General features: G+C 38.4%; 1 protein-coding gene across 3 annotated transcripts in view; it reads right to left on the reverse strand.

Annotated features, from left to right (window-relative positions):
* The window catches only part of TDRD7 (tudor domain containing 7), an 83,823-nt gene that overhangs the window by 41,288 nt on the left and 24,514 nt on the right, over positions 1-18,021 (reverse strand). For all 3 annotated transcript variants that reach the window (XM_034967843.3, XM_034967844.3, XM_034967845.3), the window contains 2 exons: positions 15,311-15,384; positions 12,754-12,971 (listed from right to left, as the gene is read on the reverse strand). In XM_034967843.3, coding sequence (XP_034823734.1) covers positions 12,754-12,971; positions 15,311-15,384 — 292 coding nt within the window. The remainder of the gene's footprint in view (positions 1-12,753; positions 12,972-15,310; positions 15,385-18,021) is intronic.

An 18,021-nucleotide genomic window follows, 5' to 3' on the forward strand; every position in this document is an offset into this window, starting at 1 on the left:
TCTTTGTTCTTATTGGTTTCAAAGAACTTCTTGATTTCTGTCTTAATTTCATTATTTACCCAGGAGTCATTCAGGAGCAGGTTGTTCAATTTCCATGAAATTGTGTGGTTTTAAGTGAGTTTCTTAATCCTGAATTCTAATCTAATTGCACTGCGTTCTCTCTTTTATTGTGACGGAGTCTTGCTCTGTCCCCCAGGCTGGAGTGCAGTGGCACGATCTCGGCTCACTGCAAGTCTGCCTCCCTGGTGCACGCCATTTTTCCTCCCTCAGCCTCCTGAGTAGCTGGGACTACAGATGCCTGCCACCACACCCGGCTAATTTTTTGTATTTTTAGTAGAGATGGGGTTTCACCATGTTAGTCAGGATGGTCTCAATCTCCTGACCTCGTGATCCACCCACCTCAGCCTCCCAAAGTGCTGGGATTACAGGCGTGAGCCATCACACCCAGCCGAGACTGTTTTTTATAATTTCAGTTCTTTCGCATTTGCTGAGGAGCATTTTACTTCCAAATATGTGGTCAATTTCAGAATAAGTGCCATGTGGTGCTGTGACGAATGTATATTCTGTTGATTTGGGGTAGAGAGTTCTGTAAATGTCTATTAGGTCCACTTGATCCAGAGCTGAGTTCAAGTCCTGAATATCATTGTTAATTTTCTGTCTTGTTGGTCTAATATTGACAGCGGGGTGTTAAAGTCTCCCACTACTATTCTGTGGGAGTCTAAGTCTCTTTGTAGGTGTCTAAGAACTTGTTTCATGAATCTGCGGGCTCTTGTATTGGGTGCATATATATTTAGAATAGTCAGCTCTTCTTGTTGAATTGTTCCCTTTACTATTATGTAATGCCCTTCTTTGTCTTTTTTTATCTTTGTTGGTTTAAAGTCCGTTTTGTCAGAGACTAGGATTGCAACACCTGCTTTTTTATTTTTTTGCTTTCCATTTGCTTGGTAAATTTTCCTCCATCCCTTTATTTTGAGCCTGTGTGTGTCTTTGCATGTAAGATGGGTCTCCTGAACATAGCACACTGATGGGTTGCTCACTCACTGCCTCCCTTGGCTGGGGGAAAAGGGTTCCCCTTCCCCATGTGGCTCTCAGGTGGGCTGCCGTACCATACTGTTCTTCCTTCTCTCTGTGAGTCATGCCAGCCTTCTACTCTACTTTGATGAGAGAACCTGGATACCCTGGGTTGCCAATGAAGGATTCACACACTTATTATGGTTTTTTTTCGATGGGAGCCTCCAAAAGCCGCTGCTTCTAGTCAGCTTTCTTGCCCCCCGCCCCCAGCTCCATTATAATCTTATGGGACCACCATTGTGTATACATACAGTCCATCATTGACCAAAATGTTGTTATGCAGCACTTCACTAATTTTAGATTTAGATGTGGTGGTTCTCTGCAGCCAAACCCAGATGAGCCTGTAAAGCCCACCTTAAAACTTTTCTTCAGTTTTCACATACCAATCTCAATACTTTCTCTGAAGTGGGTGGTAGAAACTACTTTCAGTGGACGATAACCCATCTTATCTAAAATAACTTCCTAAGCCCCATCCCCCACTGTCCACATAGCTTCTTCTAACCCAGAAGAAGGTAAGAGGGTTCTTTGGCTTTATTATCTTTTTCTTTCCAAGGAGTGTACTGAGAATCTGGGATGCTTCATTGCTTAGTCTCCCCTCTCCCAGTCCCCAGACTGCCATTCCATCTGTGCCTTAGATGTGATTAGTGCCAATTACCTAATAACATACCTATCAAACCTCTAACAATGACCTCTGACATGACCAGCACAAGTTCTTCCAAATAGGAACTGCTGTCTTAACTGAAGTTAGGGACGTTATGTCCACTTGAGTTGGTCCAGGGCAAGAGCAGAATTCCCATTTTTTTCTGGCTTTTATTCCAGAATAATACTTAAAGATCATCTGGAGGTACTAAGCTTCCAGGGCTGTGTCTGCAGCATTTAAGTCAAACTTTGCCAGTCAGCCTATAAAGTGAATTTTTGACCAATAAGTCTGAATTTACCCAAAGTACAAACCATAGCCAAATAATCATCTGAATTAGAAGACAGATTTTTTCCCTCAGCAGTTTTATATTATTTTTATTGTTTAAAGTAGATAACCATATCCCACTCTAATGACTAGTTCCTTGAATTGTAAGCACTTTCCAGTCTTTAATGGTTTATTCTTTTATCTCAAAACAGTTAGTTATGTGCCTACATTTCACTTGTTCTCCAATGATTTGGCTTCTATACATTCAAATAAGCATTTACTAAGATTAAACATAGGCCTAACAAGGCACCGAACCTGACTCTACCTGGAGTTGATTCAGATATCCTTCAACACTTTAGGCAAATATTCACAGATAAATTTAGTGATATGGAAAAAATACCTGGTCCACATACTTCATTCCAATCTTTGGGGTTTCTTTTCTTTCTCTCTTTTTGTTAAGGCTGGGACTTGTTCTGTTGCCCAGGCTAGAGTGCAGTGGCGCAATCTCGACTCACTGCAGCCTCCATCTCCTGGGCTCAAGCGATCCTCCTGCCTCAGCCTTCTAAGGAGTTGGGATTACAAGCATGAGCTGCCATGCCAGGCCAGCTGAGGGGTTTCTCAATTCAAAGGCAACAATTCATGAAACTCCTTTTAAAGTTAAAAAATATAATTTAAAGCAAATATAATTCTTTTTCAGTTATGAGTATGGAAAACACAAACAAGTTTTTCCTATTTTCTCATTCAACAACAATCATCAACACAGAAGACTTGTGTGACCAAATGAGTGGGGGGTCTCCCCACTTCAGTCAATCAATTAATTCTGCATTGGATATCAGCTGAATTCCACCAATTCAATTCTGACACTATCTACCTGGAGACAGCATCAGATCCCACAGGTTGAGGGCTCAGTCCCACAAGACTGTCTCCTCTTCAGACACCAGTTACAAGCCTGTGGCTCTGGAACTTCTGACCACCTGGATCAAGCTGGGGTTCCCAAGACCCTCTCTTTAGTTTTAATTTGCTACAGTGGCTCACAGAAATCAGGGAAACATGTTTACTGGTTTACTATGAAGGATATGGCTGGGTGCAGCAGTGCACGCCTATAATCCCAGCACTTTGGGAGCCTGGGGCAGGAGGATCACTCACTTCAGACTAATAGTTGAAGACCAGCCGGGGCAACATAGTGAGAATCTCAACAAAAAAATTTTAAAAATTAGCTGGATGTGATAGTGTGCATCTATAATCCCAGCACTTTGGAAGGCTGGGGTGGGAGGACTGCTTGAGCCCAGGATGTCCAGGCTGCAGTGAGTTATGATGGTGGCACTGCACTCCAGCCTAAGGGACAGAGCAAAACCTGTCTCTAAAAAAATACACGTGTGTGTGTGTATGGCAGATATATGTATAAATTAAAGGATATTACAAAAAAATACCAATGAAGAGATGCTTAGTGTGAGGTATGCCGGAAGGAGTGTGGAGCTTCCATGCCCTCTCTGCTACTCTACAGGAAGCTCCATATGTTTGGCTATCTGGAAGCTCTTCCTGCTTTGGGTTTTTATGGAGGCATCATTCCGCAGGCATGATTGGTTAAGTCATTGGCCACTGGCGATCAACCTAATCTTTAGGCCCTCTACCTTCCCCAGAGGTTGGTTGGGGCTGAAAGTCCCAACCCTCTAATCATGCGTTGGTCTTTCTGGTGACCAGCCCCATCCTAAAGCTACTAGGGGTTGCCAGTCATCACTCATTAGTTTAAAAAAAAAAAAAAAGACCTAACTTTGGAGAGTCACTTTGGATTTTAGGAATTGTATGCCAGAGAATGGAGAAGGCCAAATATATATTTTACAATAACACCCAGCTCAAACTCTCTAAATTTTCATATGAATAGAAATTTGCTTTTCCTGGGCATTCTACTGTGATCACCATCTGTCATCTACAAAAAGTGCCACCTCTTTTTAATTTTCTGGCAAATAGGTTTAGGAAAGAGACCTACTACTATATGTATCCCACAAGAACCTTGCTAAAGATAAAGAATTGCTATAATGTGAGTTAACAGTGTGGTGTCCATTCTTTACTGGGCTCTGGTGCATCTGAAAAGATTTACATGTTCATCTCCTGCCTCATTTCCCAAGACAGAACAGCCATCTTATGGTCTTCACAAATGACCAAGGCAAGCCAACATCTACTTGAAACATGGCTTTTATTATTTCCTTAGTGTGATAATCAACTGCTAACCACTTCAGGTAGATCTCTCAGAAGGGAACTTTTACGGCATCTAGTTCCTTTAGCCCACTTGATTCAGGCATATACCTGAGGAGGGAGTCAGAAGGCCTCCTCTACTGTGGGAGAAGACTCAGGACAATACTCCTATCCTTGTCCTTCATGTTTTCTTTGTTTTGTGGCTCTGTAATTTTTTCTTTGGTTCTGAATGTCCACCCAAAAAATCCATCAGTCCAACGACTGGGAACTAGCATGACTTGTAACTTCACGTACCATGTGTACACTCCCACCCCCACCTCCAGCAGGAGAGACAGGTAACATTAAAGATGAACTCCCTACACCATGGAGTCAAGCCCCTTCCTTTGCTGATCATCAGAAGATGCTGTACCTAATACGCCTTAAACTTTCTATTCCCGTAAGTTCATGATAATCGGCTTGATTTCTGCCACAGTTGGAATCACAATTTGAATGAGACACTTCCCTCACACCCCTCTGGATTTCTGTAAGTTTGGAGCAGAAATACTAGGCTTGGCAGATGTGAGGCTGTGATACCGTGAAATATATATTTGGTCTTCCTTTCCAGTTTCCTAAATACAATTCCTAAAATCCTTGGAATCTCCCAAGAGCTTATCTTTTTCTATGCTAATACTGACTGAGAGCTTCAGGGTAGGGCTGCTTACCAGAAAGTCCAAGGCAGGATTAGAGGGTTGAAACTTTTGGCCCCACCATTCAACTGCTGGGAGGGAAGAGGCACTGAAGGTCAAGCTGATCACCAATGGTCAATGGTTTAATCAACATGCCTGCGTAATGAAGCCTCCATAAAACCCCAAGATGACAGGTTTGGAGGGCTGCCTGGAGGGTGGCAGGCCCAGGGAGGGCACAGAGACTCCATGCTGCTTCCCCCATTTATGCATTTCTTCATCTGTATCCTCTGTAATATCCTTTGTAATAAATCAGTAAATATAACTGTTTGCCTGAGTTCTGCGAGCCACTCCAGCAAATTAATCAAACCCAAAGAGGAGGTTTTGGGAACCCCAATTTGAAACTGGTCAGTCAGAAGTTCTGGAGGCCTGGATCTGCGCAACTAGTGTATATGTAGAGGAGCAGCAATTTTGGGGATTGAGCCTTCACCCTGTGGGATCTGATGCTATCTCCAGGTAGATAGTGTTAGTATTAAATTAGAGGGCACCCAGCTGGTGTCCGCTGATTGGTTTCTGGGGAAAACGCCCACATTTGGTCACAGAAGCCTTCTGTGTTGATTGTTGTGGTGTGACAGCAGAGGAAAAACATAGTTTGAGTATTTTTTCCGAAACAGGCCCAAAAACTTAAAATATGAATTTCTTCAGGAGTCTGTTTGTTCAGACAAATAGAAGTCTTCATCCTACATGCCTAGAAACTTGCTTCTCCTTAACTCTAAGGGTCTTTACTTCTTTCTTTCTAGTTTTACCTGTGCTGTAAACTTAAAAGTTCTTGAAGCCAAACTCCTTTGAGTCTATGAAGGCTTACCTGCTAATTCTTTAGCATGGGCCTCTGAGGTAAGCTTACTCTTTCTTCTGAAATTAGAATATTCTTTAGGGTTCTATAACAGAATTGGTATTGTCCAGTTAAATTAAGCTTTCCAAAGCATTTATATGGGCACAGTTTTGTTTCCACAGGGTAGTAGTCATTTTTGTTGAAGCTTTAAATTAAGTTCTAAATTTCATTTTATATGGTCACCACCCAATACAAACCTGAGACAGTACAGCAAAATCACATTTACCTAGAGACCTGCTTTCTAGCACTGCAAGCATTAATAATGGTTATGAGCTCAAAACAAACAAAAACAACAAAGAAAAAGCAAAAAATAATCCCATTTTAAAACTTGACTTCAGTAGTGAATAAAGATCCCTGAGTGCCTAGCAACAACTAAAACATCAAAGTCACTGACCAGAAGCTTGCACCCTACAATTCGCCAGTTCACAGAAAGGTTGACCAGCTGATGACTTCCTTAAGAGGTGGCCTTTTTATGCTAAAGCTGACGAGTGCTGGAAAAGTCAGACAACTGAGAAACAGATAGGGAAATGGTCCCCAATGGCATCACTATGTCACAATGCAGATGCACTGATCAGGACAGATATGAAACATGCAAGGGCAGCCGGTGTGGTGTACCCTGTATGCAGGAGCTAAACCCATCCAATCCACCGTTCCATATCACCTACAACCACAGCCATCTCTGCCAGAAGGTACTGAGGCTAGTGATGATAAGCCCAAGATATTCAGAAATGGTTACAGTTTTTCAGTCAATTCTCTTTGAGAAAGTTAAGGTTTTGTAGCATATTCCACAGAGACTTAATCAAAGGTAAAAGTAAAAAGATCCTTGTAGAGGGTAACCCTTGACTGTTGACAAACCATCTACTCAGAGAAACTCTTCTCTGCCATCTTAGATGAGTCATTTAATAGACTCCATGTACTTCAAGGTCAACACTTCCGCTTACTCCCACCCCTTTAACTAGGAAAGACCTTTCACCAATGCTGTCTTTAGACACACATTGCAATTATTTATATTAGGATAAACTTCAAGTCATTTTCCTTTAGCATGGCCTGAGGTTAGGCCTCTTGCTCATGTTCCTTCAGGAAGATAATGGAGTCTTCTCCTAGTTGAACATGTGCAGAGCTTTTTGGAATTGCTTTTGGCCAGTAGCTGTGGCTTTCAATGTGCATTGGACACATTCCTTGCTCTCATTACCTTGGGCAGGAGTTGGGGCAGGTGCAGGGAGGGTAGGGGGACTGGGATCCATTCATGGATTGTTAAAACGTCAGGAACTCTCTTTGGCTTGGAGTTTATTTTGACTTCATTTCCTCCACTGCTCTTTATTTCTTTTCAAGTTAAAGTTTTGTTTTTCCCTCTTTAGCTTTTCCTCTGTTTGTATTCAGTTTCTTTGTAGAGCTTGCTGGGCATGTCCCTGGTTGAGCAGTGGGTTTTGGCCTGCTTTAGGCTGGGGTACCTCTCAAAAATTAACAGCAGTTGTCTTTTACTAAACACCTATTATGTTTCTGATACCACATTAATAGCTGCTTTATATATTTTATCTAATTCTCACAACCACCCTATGACATGGGTAGAATTAGTGACATTTTAGAGTAGATTGTGGCACTGAGAGGATGGTCTGTATGCTGAAAGGTATACAGCTAAGAAATGATAAGGTAAAAATCTACCTCAAAGCCCAAACTCCTTCTAGTGTACTATGGGGCCTTATGGGTAGTTTCTGTTTCAAGTTCCAGAACAGCAACTTCTCATTATTCCTCAACTTCGCTATTCTGATTTCACAACAGTGCTATTTTATCTTTTTTCTACTCAGATGTTCACCGAATTTAAATTTAAAAATTGTTTCAATCATGTGTTCATTATATATTTCTTTTCACTGGTGAAAAAATGGAAAATAAGTTAGATTCCATTTAAAAAATATTATGATTATACTTCCAAGTCTTCAGTTTACCTCTTCACTTCTGCTTCTGCTGGCATTGCTATTTAGAATATATTCAATATATAGAGTATATTCAATACCATTAAGCCTGAGGATATCGATTGCTGTTTATGTTCCATTTCCTTAGAAATCCAAGTTGTTTTGTTTTTACCCCAGAAGTTCCAGGCTTTTTAAAAAGGCAAGTCATTTTACATGGGCTAAAAGGTGCTTTATTATCTCATACAATTAATTACCATAATTAAAATTAAGTTAGATTCCTGAACATCCCCAAATATAAAAACATCTCTATGTAAGTGACAGAAACTCTTGCCTCCTTTGATATTAGAGAAACTGCTATACTGATGCAACTCAGAATTTTAAGAATTTTTAAGAGTCTACAGGATTAGATGTGAAACAACTTAAAGCTCAGTGATTTCTAATGAATAGGAAAATGATATATAATAAAACCAGATTAACAGTAAAACATCCTTGTAGAAGCTATGAATTAGTGTAATTAGGCAGTTTTTCCTCATTCACAACATTTTATGTTCTATAATTTTGTCATTCACAAAATGTTATGTTTTATAATTAAGGCTTGGTGTGCCTCCAGCCCAACATAGAATGTTTCCCAGCTACCTGCTGGTTGCCTACCAGTAGGTCTTGGGGCTACTGACAGAAATTCTCCTTAGCTGAGTGCATCTAGTTCTGCCCACCAATGAGCCCCTCAGCTCTCTAACAGCTTCAGGCAAGACATGGGAGACAGATATTCTGGCTAATATAAGAATGGAGAGGTTTCTTTACCCGTTTCAGAGAGTAGAAATTTTCAATAAAATCTCTGGTGTTCAGCAGTCATTGTTGCAGGATTTGGAATTTAAGACAGGTCTCATGCTGTCACCCAGGCTGGAGTGCAGTGGTGCCATCATAGCTCTGCAACCTTGAATTTCTGGGATCAAGCAATCCTCCCACCTCAGCCTCCTGAGCAGATGGAACTACAAGCATGCATCACCATGCCCAGCTAATTTTTTTAAATTTATTTTTTGTAGAGACAGAGCCTTGTTATGTTGCCCAGGCTGGTCTCAAATTCCTCACCTCAAGCAATTCTTCTGCCTTGACCTCCTAAAGTGCTGAGATTACAGGCATAAGCCAATGTGCCTGACCAAGATTTGTAATTTTTCTAGAAATCAAAGTCAGCCAGAGGCCATGGATCCTGGGTGACCTCAAGGCTGAGACCTGCTGTGTTTCCACCAAATGATGACTCCTTAATGAAGTGACCTGGCCTCTGCTTGCCTCTTCAGCTTCTTCCTGAGCAACTCTCTTCTTACTGAATTTCTTTCAGCTTCCTGAAAATACTATGCTTTTCTATCTCAGGGCTTTGGCACAATCTGTTTCTTTTGTCTGAGGTGCTTTTCTCCTCCCTCTTTACCTAACTCACATTAACCCATCTGTCAGGTTTTAGTTTAACAGCCACCTCCCCTGGAAGCTTTACTTGACTCATCAAACTATGTAGAGTCTCCTGTTTAGACATTCCCTCAGCATCCTGTACTTCTCCTTCATAACCATTGCAGGCTTATCATTATTTGTTCAATGTTTATTTTCCCATTGGACAGAAAGTTCCATAAGGGCAAAGACCATGTCTGTCTTGTTTACTGTTTTATCCCTAACACCCAGGTCAGTGGCTAGCACACGGAAGCATTTTATAAATACCAGTCAAATACAACAGTTAAACGAGAGCACTATTAACAAGACTACTGCTCTAGAACAGCCAAGAGGTGTTGTTGTACTCCTAGGACCCAATGGGAACTCTTAGAGTGCAGTGTCCTTGATCTGCAGGCTTACTGTCTTGGAATCTTTGCCTTTTCAAGACAGTTTCTGCACAATTTCCACTTCCCTCACAAGTTGTCTAGGAATACCTTGGAGCTGGCTCATTGTTGTGAATAACTCTGTGTTCTCCCTAGCTTTGAAAACTCTCAGTACACATTTTGCTACTGGACAGACCCAAAAGGTTAAGGACAACAGATTCAAAGCATCCTTCTGCCTGCATCAAAATGTTTTCCAATATCCATGTGAAGTGGCTTACAGCATACTAATTAGAACCTCCCTGAAGATAAAATTTCAAAGCTGCTATTTGGTCCCTAAAGCTGATGCTGTGCATTCTGATATTCAAATGGAATTCCTGTAAGTAGTAATCTCTGGGTGGTAGAATGATGGGTGATTTTTATTTCTCTTATAACTTTATTTTTCAATCTTTTAATATAGAATATTTTATCTGGTTGGAGGAAAAAACCCTTAAAAAAGAGAAATACACTGCACTTAGATTTCTCCTTCAGTTACATGACAAGCCATATAGAGAGACAAGCCATAAAGAGAGATACCCATTACCAAGTTCTGTCTTATCCTAAACTTTTTGCACTGCCTTGAGACTATCTAATTTTGCTTGTAGTAACATCTGTCCTAGGCATGGTATCAGTGTTTCTGCTTTGCAGCAAGGTGAAAAGAAGAAGTTATAAGAAGGGGGAAAATAACCATTGTGTAAGTGTTTAAAGCTGTTTAAAAATAACCATGGTTTAACTGTCTAAAACTGTTTAACAACAGTCTGCTGAAAAATATTCAGAGGTTAAACAGTTTTGAAAGGTATCAGTAGACATCAATATGATTGGTGTTTTCTGGCATCCCACTTCACTAAGCAAATTACTATAACCTAATACTTGGTACTGATTATATCTGAACAAAGGTAACAGACACAATATATAGATAGGAAAGTTATATTGTGTTTCTGCTTCTGACTCTCATTGCTTGGACGGAATATAATAACGCAATAAAAGATGAATTCAAGTGCTATAAAAAGCAACCAAAAAAACAGTCAGTTGTTTTAGCACCAGAGGTTTAGTAGAAAACTATTCATTTTAGGAAAAGTTTTTAAATCAAAGAGATATATACTCTCTCATCTACAATCCTAGCAAGAGAAATTCTAGAATTGTGAAGGCATGTAGAGTAGCAAAGATTAAAATTTCCCAGAAAGGCCATAATAAAGCTACACAAATATTAGTATTATCATGGAATATAAAAAAACTAGAAACACATTACATTAAGAACCAGTGAAGTATATTTTTAAAGTTTTTACTCTAAAGACTTCTTTATCAGAGCTTAAAAATGAGTTATATATGTATCCTGATGATTAAAAAAAGGCTCTAAGTTTTACAGAAAACTCTCTACGGTATGCAAATACCCATGTAACAAACCTGCACAGGTATCCCTTATATTTAAAATAAAAGCTGAAATAAAAGAACTCATAAAGTTCTATGGATTTAAACCATAAAGGAGCCATATGCATTTCAAGAGGGGCCACAGGCCCTGAACCTTCAAACTGAACAGCCTAATGAGACTTCTAAGGGAATACCTCAATGTCACTAAACCTGCATCGAGTGAGGAAAATTCTTCCCAGAATGGAGTATAAATGGAAAAAACTGAACTGAAAAAAACTGGAAAAAACTGAACTGAACTGAAAAAGCAACCCTGGGAATTTCCATTAGGAGAACTAACCCTATATTCCACATAAATCAGAGGTCACATTCTTACGAATATTAATTGTTCTTGAGTTTATTAGTAGGGAAACAGAGCCATATTTCCAGAGTTTAACATTCCTTATTTTCCCACCTTAGACTGTATATTCTAACATTTGTCACATTGTCCTAATCATTTTTTTCCCTATTTCCCTCACTACACTCCAAGTGTCTTCATCGTCTTTGTTCTTAAAACACCTAAGGCAAAAATTAGCACATGCAAGTGCACAGTGAATAGTATATGAGCAAATGGGATGGATGAATGATTGAATGACACCAGTCTCTAAGAGGCCACGGACTCAAGTGGAGGAAAAAGTAGTTACAAAAACACATGTTTTCGGCCAGGCATGGTGGCTCATGCCTGTAATCCCAGCACTTTGGGAGGCCGAGGTGGGCGGATCACCTGAGGTCAGGAATTCGAGACTCCAGCCTGGCCAACATGGTGAAACCCTGTCTCTACTAAATACACAAATATTAGCTGGGCGTAGTGGCTAACGCCCATAGCCCCATTTACTCGGAAGGCTGAGGCAGGAGAACCACCTGAACCCTGGAGGCGAAGGTTGCAGTAAGCCAAGATCGTTCCACTGCACTCAGCCTGGGTGACAAGAGTGAAACTCCGTCTCAAAAAAAGAAAAAAAAAAATACATGCTTTCTTTAGGCCAGGTGCTTATAAAGAGGGAATGCCCTACACTGCCCAACAGGCTTGGGGGCCAAAATATATGTTAAAGAAATAAAAGCCCTCTACCAAAGCATACATAATCCTCATGCATATTTAATTCTACAAGCCTAGAAGCATCGAGTAGCTGTTAATGCGACCATTTAAAAGTTATATTTTAAATATATTTTATGTAAGCAAAAACACTAAGAAACATCTAAAAGTTAGTTACTTTGGTGTAAGAATCCAGTTGTCTCTACTTCTGGCTGAACTAAGATCTTTAATAAACTATGCTGATCCATAATCTTATAATCACAGACTCTGAAGTAGGAATAGAAATGGAAATTGATAAATCATTTTTAAATTTTTTTTCTAATTTCCAATTTTCTCTCTAAAGATAGCTTGTAAAAATTATAATATAAACACTATTATTAATTTCAAAATAAAAATTAAGAACTCTCTATATAATTAGTCAAAATAACTAAAATTTGCTCAGCTAAAAGTCTTTAAAAATGCTCAAGAGTGAGCAAATAAAATTTGAGGCTAATAAAACAATTCTTCCCAATAAGTTCAGATTTATTAAAATGGCAAAGCTATCAGTGTTTACTGGTAACAGTTCAATCATTATAAAATGGTTTACATATTATCACATATTAAATGCATTTTTAAAATGACATAAAACAAAATATATAAAAATAGCAATTACAACACAGGAGAACCTTCAACTTTGACATACTTCTATAAATAAGAACTGACATATGTTAATCTTAAGAGATAAAGATTAATGAGGTAACATATGTAAAGTGCTTTGTCTTCCGGGGATAAAAGGTGATATGACTAATAACTCAAGATCTCAAAGTTGGGCAGGGAGGAGGTATCAGAAGGGAGGAATAAGGAAAAACATACCGTGCAAATATGAGGCCAGTGTTCAAACTGTTGTAAAATTCCTTGATTAAGGTCTTCTTTATATAACTCTTTGTAAAAATGTGGAAGCTTAGATATCCAAATGCCATTGTTATGCTTGTTTAGTATTTCCTTTATGCGGTTTTGAACCTCATCCATTTTATAAGTGTAAGAGGCAGGAGGCATGACATTGGGTTTTTCAACAGTCTGATTTAAATTATCTTTAAATTAAAAAAAAATAGAATTAACCAAAATGCTTAACATTTTAGATTATCCCCATTACCTAATATTTGCATCTTCAGGTTTTGCTATAGTGTGGGCTTGTGGTAGCCAAAGGACTTAGAAGGGAGCAGGATTAGGCAGAGCAGCACCGTGACAACCTCATTCTAAGTTTTAACCCTGAAATAACCAGCAGTGTTTCTTGTGGGTCAAGAAACACCCAAAGAGGGAACCTAGTCCCTTTATTTTGCAAGGATGCTTCATAGTTTAAACATCAAGATGATCTTGCTACGTAAAGAATAATTAAATTATTTAACCAACCGTTTTCTACCTGCTGAGGAAGATTGCATTTTATATATTAGTTTACAGACAATACTGAATTTAAAGCTATATTCCACAGAACATAGGAATAATTCCTTAACAGATCAAATAACTTTTTGATCTTATACTAGTTTTGTAGAAGATAAAAAATTGCCTGAGTTTGAATATTATGATCAATTTTCACCTTTATTAATGGAAAACAAATAATTTAGCAACACACAAAAGTTAAAAAATTGATCCATCTATAATCATCATCATCCTAGCCTCAGTTTATAAACATACAAGGTTTGGAACCCACAGATAACTTTTATTTCCCCAATATCAATCATTTATCTTTCGTAAGTGTGTATTTATAAAGTTTTGGCTTTATAGCTATTTTACATTTCGTTTTTACTTAAAACTTAGAATGTGAGAGTTAATATCCCCAGAAAATAAAGAAATCTGAGTGTTTACTATAGCTGACAGTCCTGGAATTTTAAGAACTATGAAATTTATTCCAAATCTCTATGAAATTTCACTGAGATACAGATCTGAGTATATTAAATATTACCATCTATATGCAAAATATATGCATATTTTAAGCAGATAGTATCTCTGCTGGGATTCAGTAATTTTTAATTTGCAGGTAGAGACAGTCTGATTTGGGGATGCTGCCTCTGAGAATGCCAGGAAGCCCAGAGTGAGCTATTCCTTGAGGACACTTGGACGCTGACTCTGCTCTTCCACCAAAGGGCAAGATCTGGCCTTGCTAAGTCTTAGATTGGCACAGAGAAGAGAAGGCTCCAGGATATCCACATATATTTCCTATTAAGGGTATAGCTAATTTATTTAAGTTCTTCCCAAATAATGATATTAAAGGACTGGGAAGGAGGAAAAGATTAAGTTTCTCATAACTGGCCAGACCCTCCCATAATGAGAATGTGTCAGCAGCTGACCCACAGCTGTGTCTGCAAATGCACTTGCTCTGTGGGGCCACTGGGGCCATCTAAGTCCCTGCACCTTTTGTTAAACAAATTAAAGTAGTAATGGAGGTGTCCATCATGTAGGAGAGGTTGTGTACACATGTGTGCCTATCAGCTCTGCCAGGTGAACTGCAATCCTCCTGAAATAAGTCCTCTTGTTTCTGTAGAAGTAGTTTATACTAATTTAAGCTTCTAAAAGGATATTCAACTTTGCCATGTAGTCATGTTTCAGAAAATGCCTATGTAAAAGTAATTCATGTAAACAAAAATCATATTGTTCAATTAATTTCCATTAAGAAATACTGGAGATGTGTTCTTATAAAAAAAAAAAGCATTTCAACTAAGTAAGAATCATACTTAAAGCAGCAAATAATGTAAAATCACATTTACATTTCACACACTATAAGCACTGATACGAAAACACTGTCTCCCTGGGTGGGTCTATGAGCAGGGGATTTACACATTGGTTGGAGAAGAAAAGATAACAAGTGGTTGCATTTCCAACCTTCAGATTCTTTGACTTATACTATGTCTCCTATTGTTTTCCTAACAGCCCACTTGGATTCTATTACCCAAAGAATTATTTATATTCATATTTAGATGATTAGTGGTAACTGCACACAGTTTAGGGTGCTAGCTTTTAAGTGGTGGAGTATCTGAAACTCTTTTATAAATTTAAGTCCCATATTTATACACTTTTAATCCACAGCAGATGTTTCCTTTATGTGAGGCCTCAGCCTCTGAAGTCTCAGGGGTGCACCCCCTAAGAGGTGAGAGAGTAAGGGACACAAGCATCTCTGCAGGCCACACATAGAGGTGACACAGAGTAGGGCTGGGGTGAGGAAGGCCTCAAGTCAGTGTTTAGATAATGACATCTTTGGGAGGCACCATTTTCTCTTAAGATCACTTTGATTCATGATGTAAAGAAATTAGGAAAAAGGGGAGGAAGGATATATTCCAAACAGGAGAAGGTGAGAGCAAATGTCAAAAGCCACCACCAGATATGTTTCTTGACTCCAGAAGCCAATATGTATCTCAAAAATGTTTGGAAAACATACCACTCATTTCCTTAGTAGAGGTTCTTGAGAGATGCATCTGCAAAGGTGGCTGAAGGGACGCCTTTGGGCTAAACCTAAGATATTAAAAAAAAAAAAAGTAAAATAAATGTAAATAACAAAGTCTATACCAAGTTTTAAACACTACACTTTTCATTTAAAGTCTCAGTGGCATTTAACAGCAAAACAAGTCATTAAAATAATTTAAAATCAGAAAAAATAAAAATAAAACCTGGCATCATCTTTCATGTTTCATATTCACTCAGAGAAAAGTATGTTAAAAGCTAAATTTAAACTAGGTCTTTGAAAGCCTCTTTCAAAACTTGGATGTCAGAATTCCAATTAATCACTTATAAGAAACTGGTAAAACAGAATAAAGAAGACCATGCAAAAATAAACAGTTGGAAACAAAGAACATTTTGGAATATAACCAAAAAATGAAGGACTTGCATCACCAGATGTTGAAATGCATTATGAAGTTACAACACTTAAATGAGTTGTACAGATAGGTAAAATGGTAGAGAACTTAGAAACATGCAATTTGCATTATATCTTGGTACATAATGAAAGTGGCATTTCAAAACAGACAGGTGAGGGACTGGTCAAATAACTATTTGAAAGAAAGAAACAGATCCCTACCTCATACCCTCACTAAAAATAAATTTTATGTAAATTATACTGGATATATGTAGGAAGATTTTTCCAAATATGAAGACACATAAATAAACCCCACACACATCATTTATATTCATGTCTGTTTCCCACACTAGACTCTAATAAGTGTCTTAATTGTTTGTGTTCCCAAGTGCCTGGGGCAGAGCTTGATACATGCAAGGCAAATGAATATTGTAAGAATGACTGAACGAATCATGACCGAATGAATAAATGACTACAACCTGCCCAGCAGTGGGTACGGGACTATAGTGAGTGATAGTGACATGGTACACATAGCTGCCAGTTTTTGAATAGTATGGAACAGTCTAAAAATTAGATCAATTCCTTGAAATGAAGCACATTTTCTTATAAAATTTTAATTCTAAAAGAAATGATTAGGTTCTAGGCTACCAAAAAAAACTTATTTGGTATATGCAATTATAAGATCATCCTATTTCTATATTAATATATCTGTGTAATAGCAGAAGATGCCAAAAATCTATCCAACTCCTATTTTGCAGAACTGGTAGGGAGATAGTACTCCTTCCCGCACACCAGCCCAAAACATGTAAACTGGAAGCTTCCCCTGCTTTAAACAAGCATCGAAGGCTCCAGTAGAAGGTAGAGGGATATGAGCAAAGAGTGAGTACACAGAAACTATGGAAGGGACTGTTATGGTTCAGTCATCAAGAGGTCTACTGGAGAGGAAAGAAAAAAGTGTATATAGCAAAAGAAAGCTCTTCAAAGAAAACTGCTAGGATGCATGAAAAACAGACATAATAAAATAAGATGACAGAGGTCTAAGCAGTTTTATAACACTAAGAATATATTGTCTCTTAAAAGACAAAGAGTTAGACTGGTCCAGAAAAAAACCTTCCAAATCTAAACATATGTTGTTTATTAGAGACATATTTATAGCTCATAAATATTTAAGACATACTATGTGCCAGACATTATGTCAGACAGTAACTGTCAATGATCAGCAAGATAAACATGCCCTATTCTCTGGGACTACACAGTATAGTTGAGAAACGGACCGTGGTAAGTAGCTGCTGAGATAACCCCAAAGATTCTTCCCTCCAGGTATTCACAGCCTTGTGTAATCCCTTCCCCTTGAGTAACCTGCTTCTAATCAATAGAAGACTTCAAGGCTGAAGGGATCACAAATAACTAGATTACAGAAGATTCTAATTTCAACTTTGCTAGTATAATCTCTCCTTTGTTGCTTTGATGAAGCAAATGGCCATGTTGGGAAGAACCATGTGGCAAGAAACTGAAGATGGCCTTTGGCCAATAGCCACCTAGGAACTAATGAACAACTCAGAAGGAAGTACACTGTGCCAATAACCATGTCAGTAGGACTGAAAGCAGATTCATCTTTAACTGAGCCTTCAGATAAGATCCCAGCCATGGCTGACACCTTGACAGCAGCCTCATGAGAGACCCTGAAGCAGAGGACCCAGCTTGACCGTGTCTTCCTTCCTGACCCACAAAAACTATGAGGTAAGAAAATGTGTCTTGTTGTAAGCTAATAACTTTGGGGTAATCTGTAACACAGCAATAGATAATTAATGCATTGACAAAATCTAAGAACAAAGTCTACTAAGTATTATGATAAGGGCAGTAGGTATAATAAAAGCACACAATGGAACTAATAAACCAAATTAGGAGATAGAGGAGGAAGTAGAGAGTAAAGGTTATTAGCACTTATTATGAAGTTATAATAATGTGAATAGCCTGGTACTGCAGAATAGGGAGGTAATCAATTATTCTGAATGGAAAGCCCAGGAACTGAACCATATGTTTATAAGGCTTTAGTACTGGTAAAGATAGAATTACAAACCAGCAGAGAAAGAAAGGATTGTGTAATGACTGATACAGGACATCTGGCTAACAATAAAAAAGGATTCCAACTCTCACACTATAAAATAAAATAAATTCTGGATGAATTAAAGACTAAAATGTAAAAAATGAAGCCACAACAATTACAAAAGAAAACAGAAGACATATTACATAATATTGAGTGGAAATGCTTTTCTAAACATAATACCTAAAAGCAG

This window comes from Pan paniscus, chromosome 11, assembly GCF_029289425.2.
Source record: "Pan paniscus chromosome 11, NHGRI_mPanPan1-v2.0_pri, whole genome shotgun sequence".
Taxonomy (NCBI): Eukaryota; Metazoa; Chordata; class Mammalia; order Primates; family Hominidae; genus Pan; species Pan paniscus.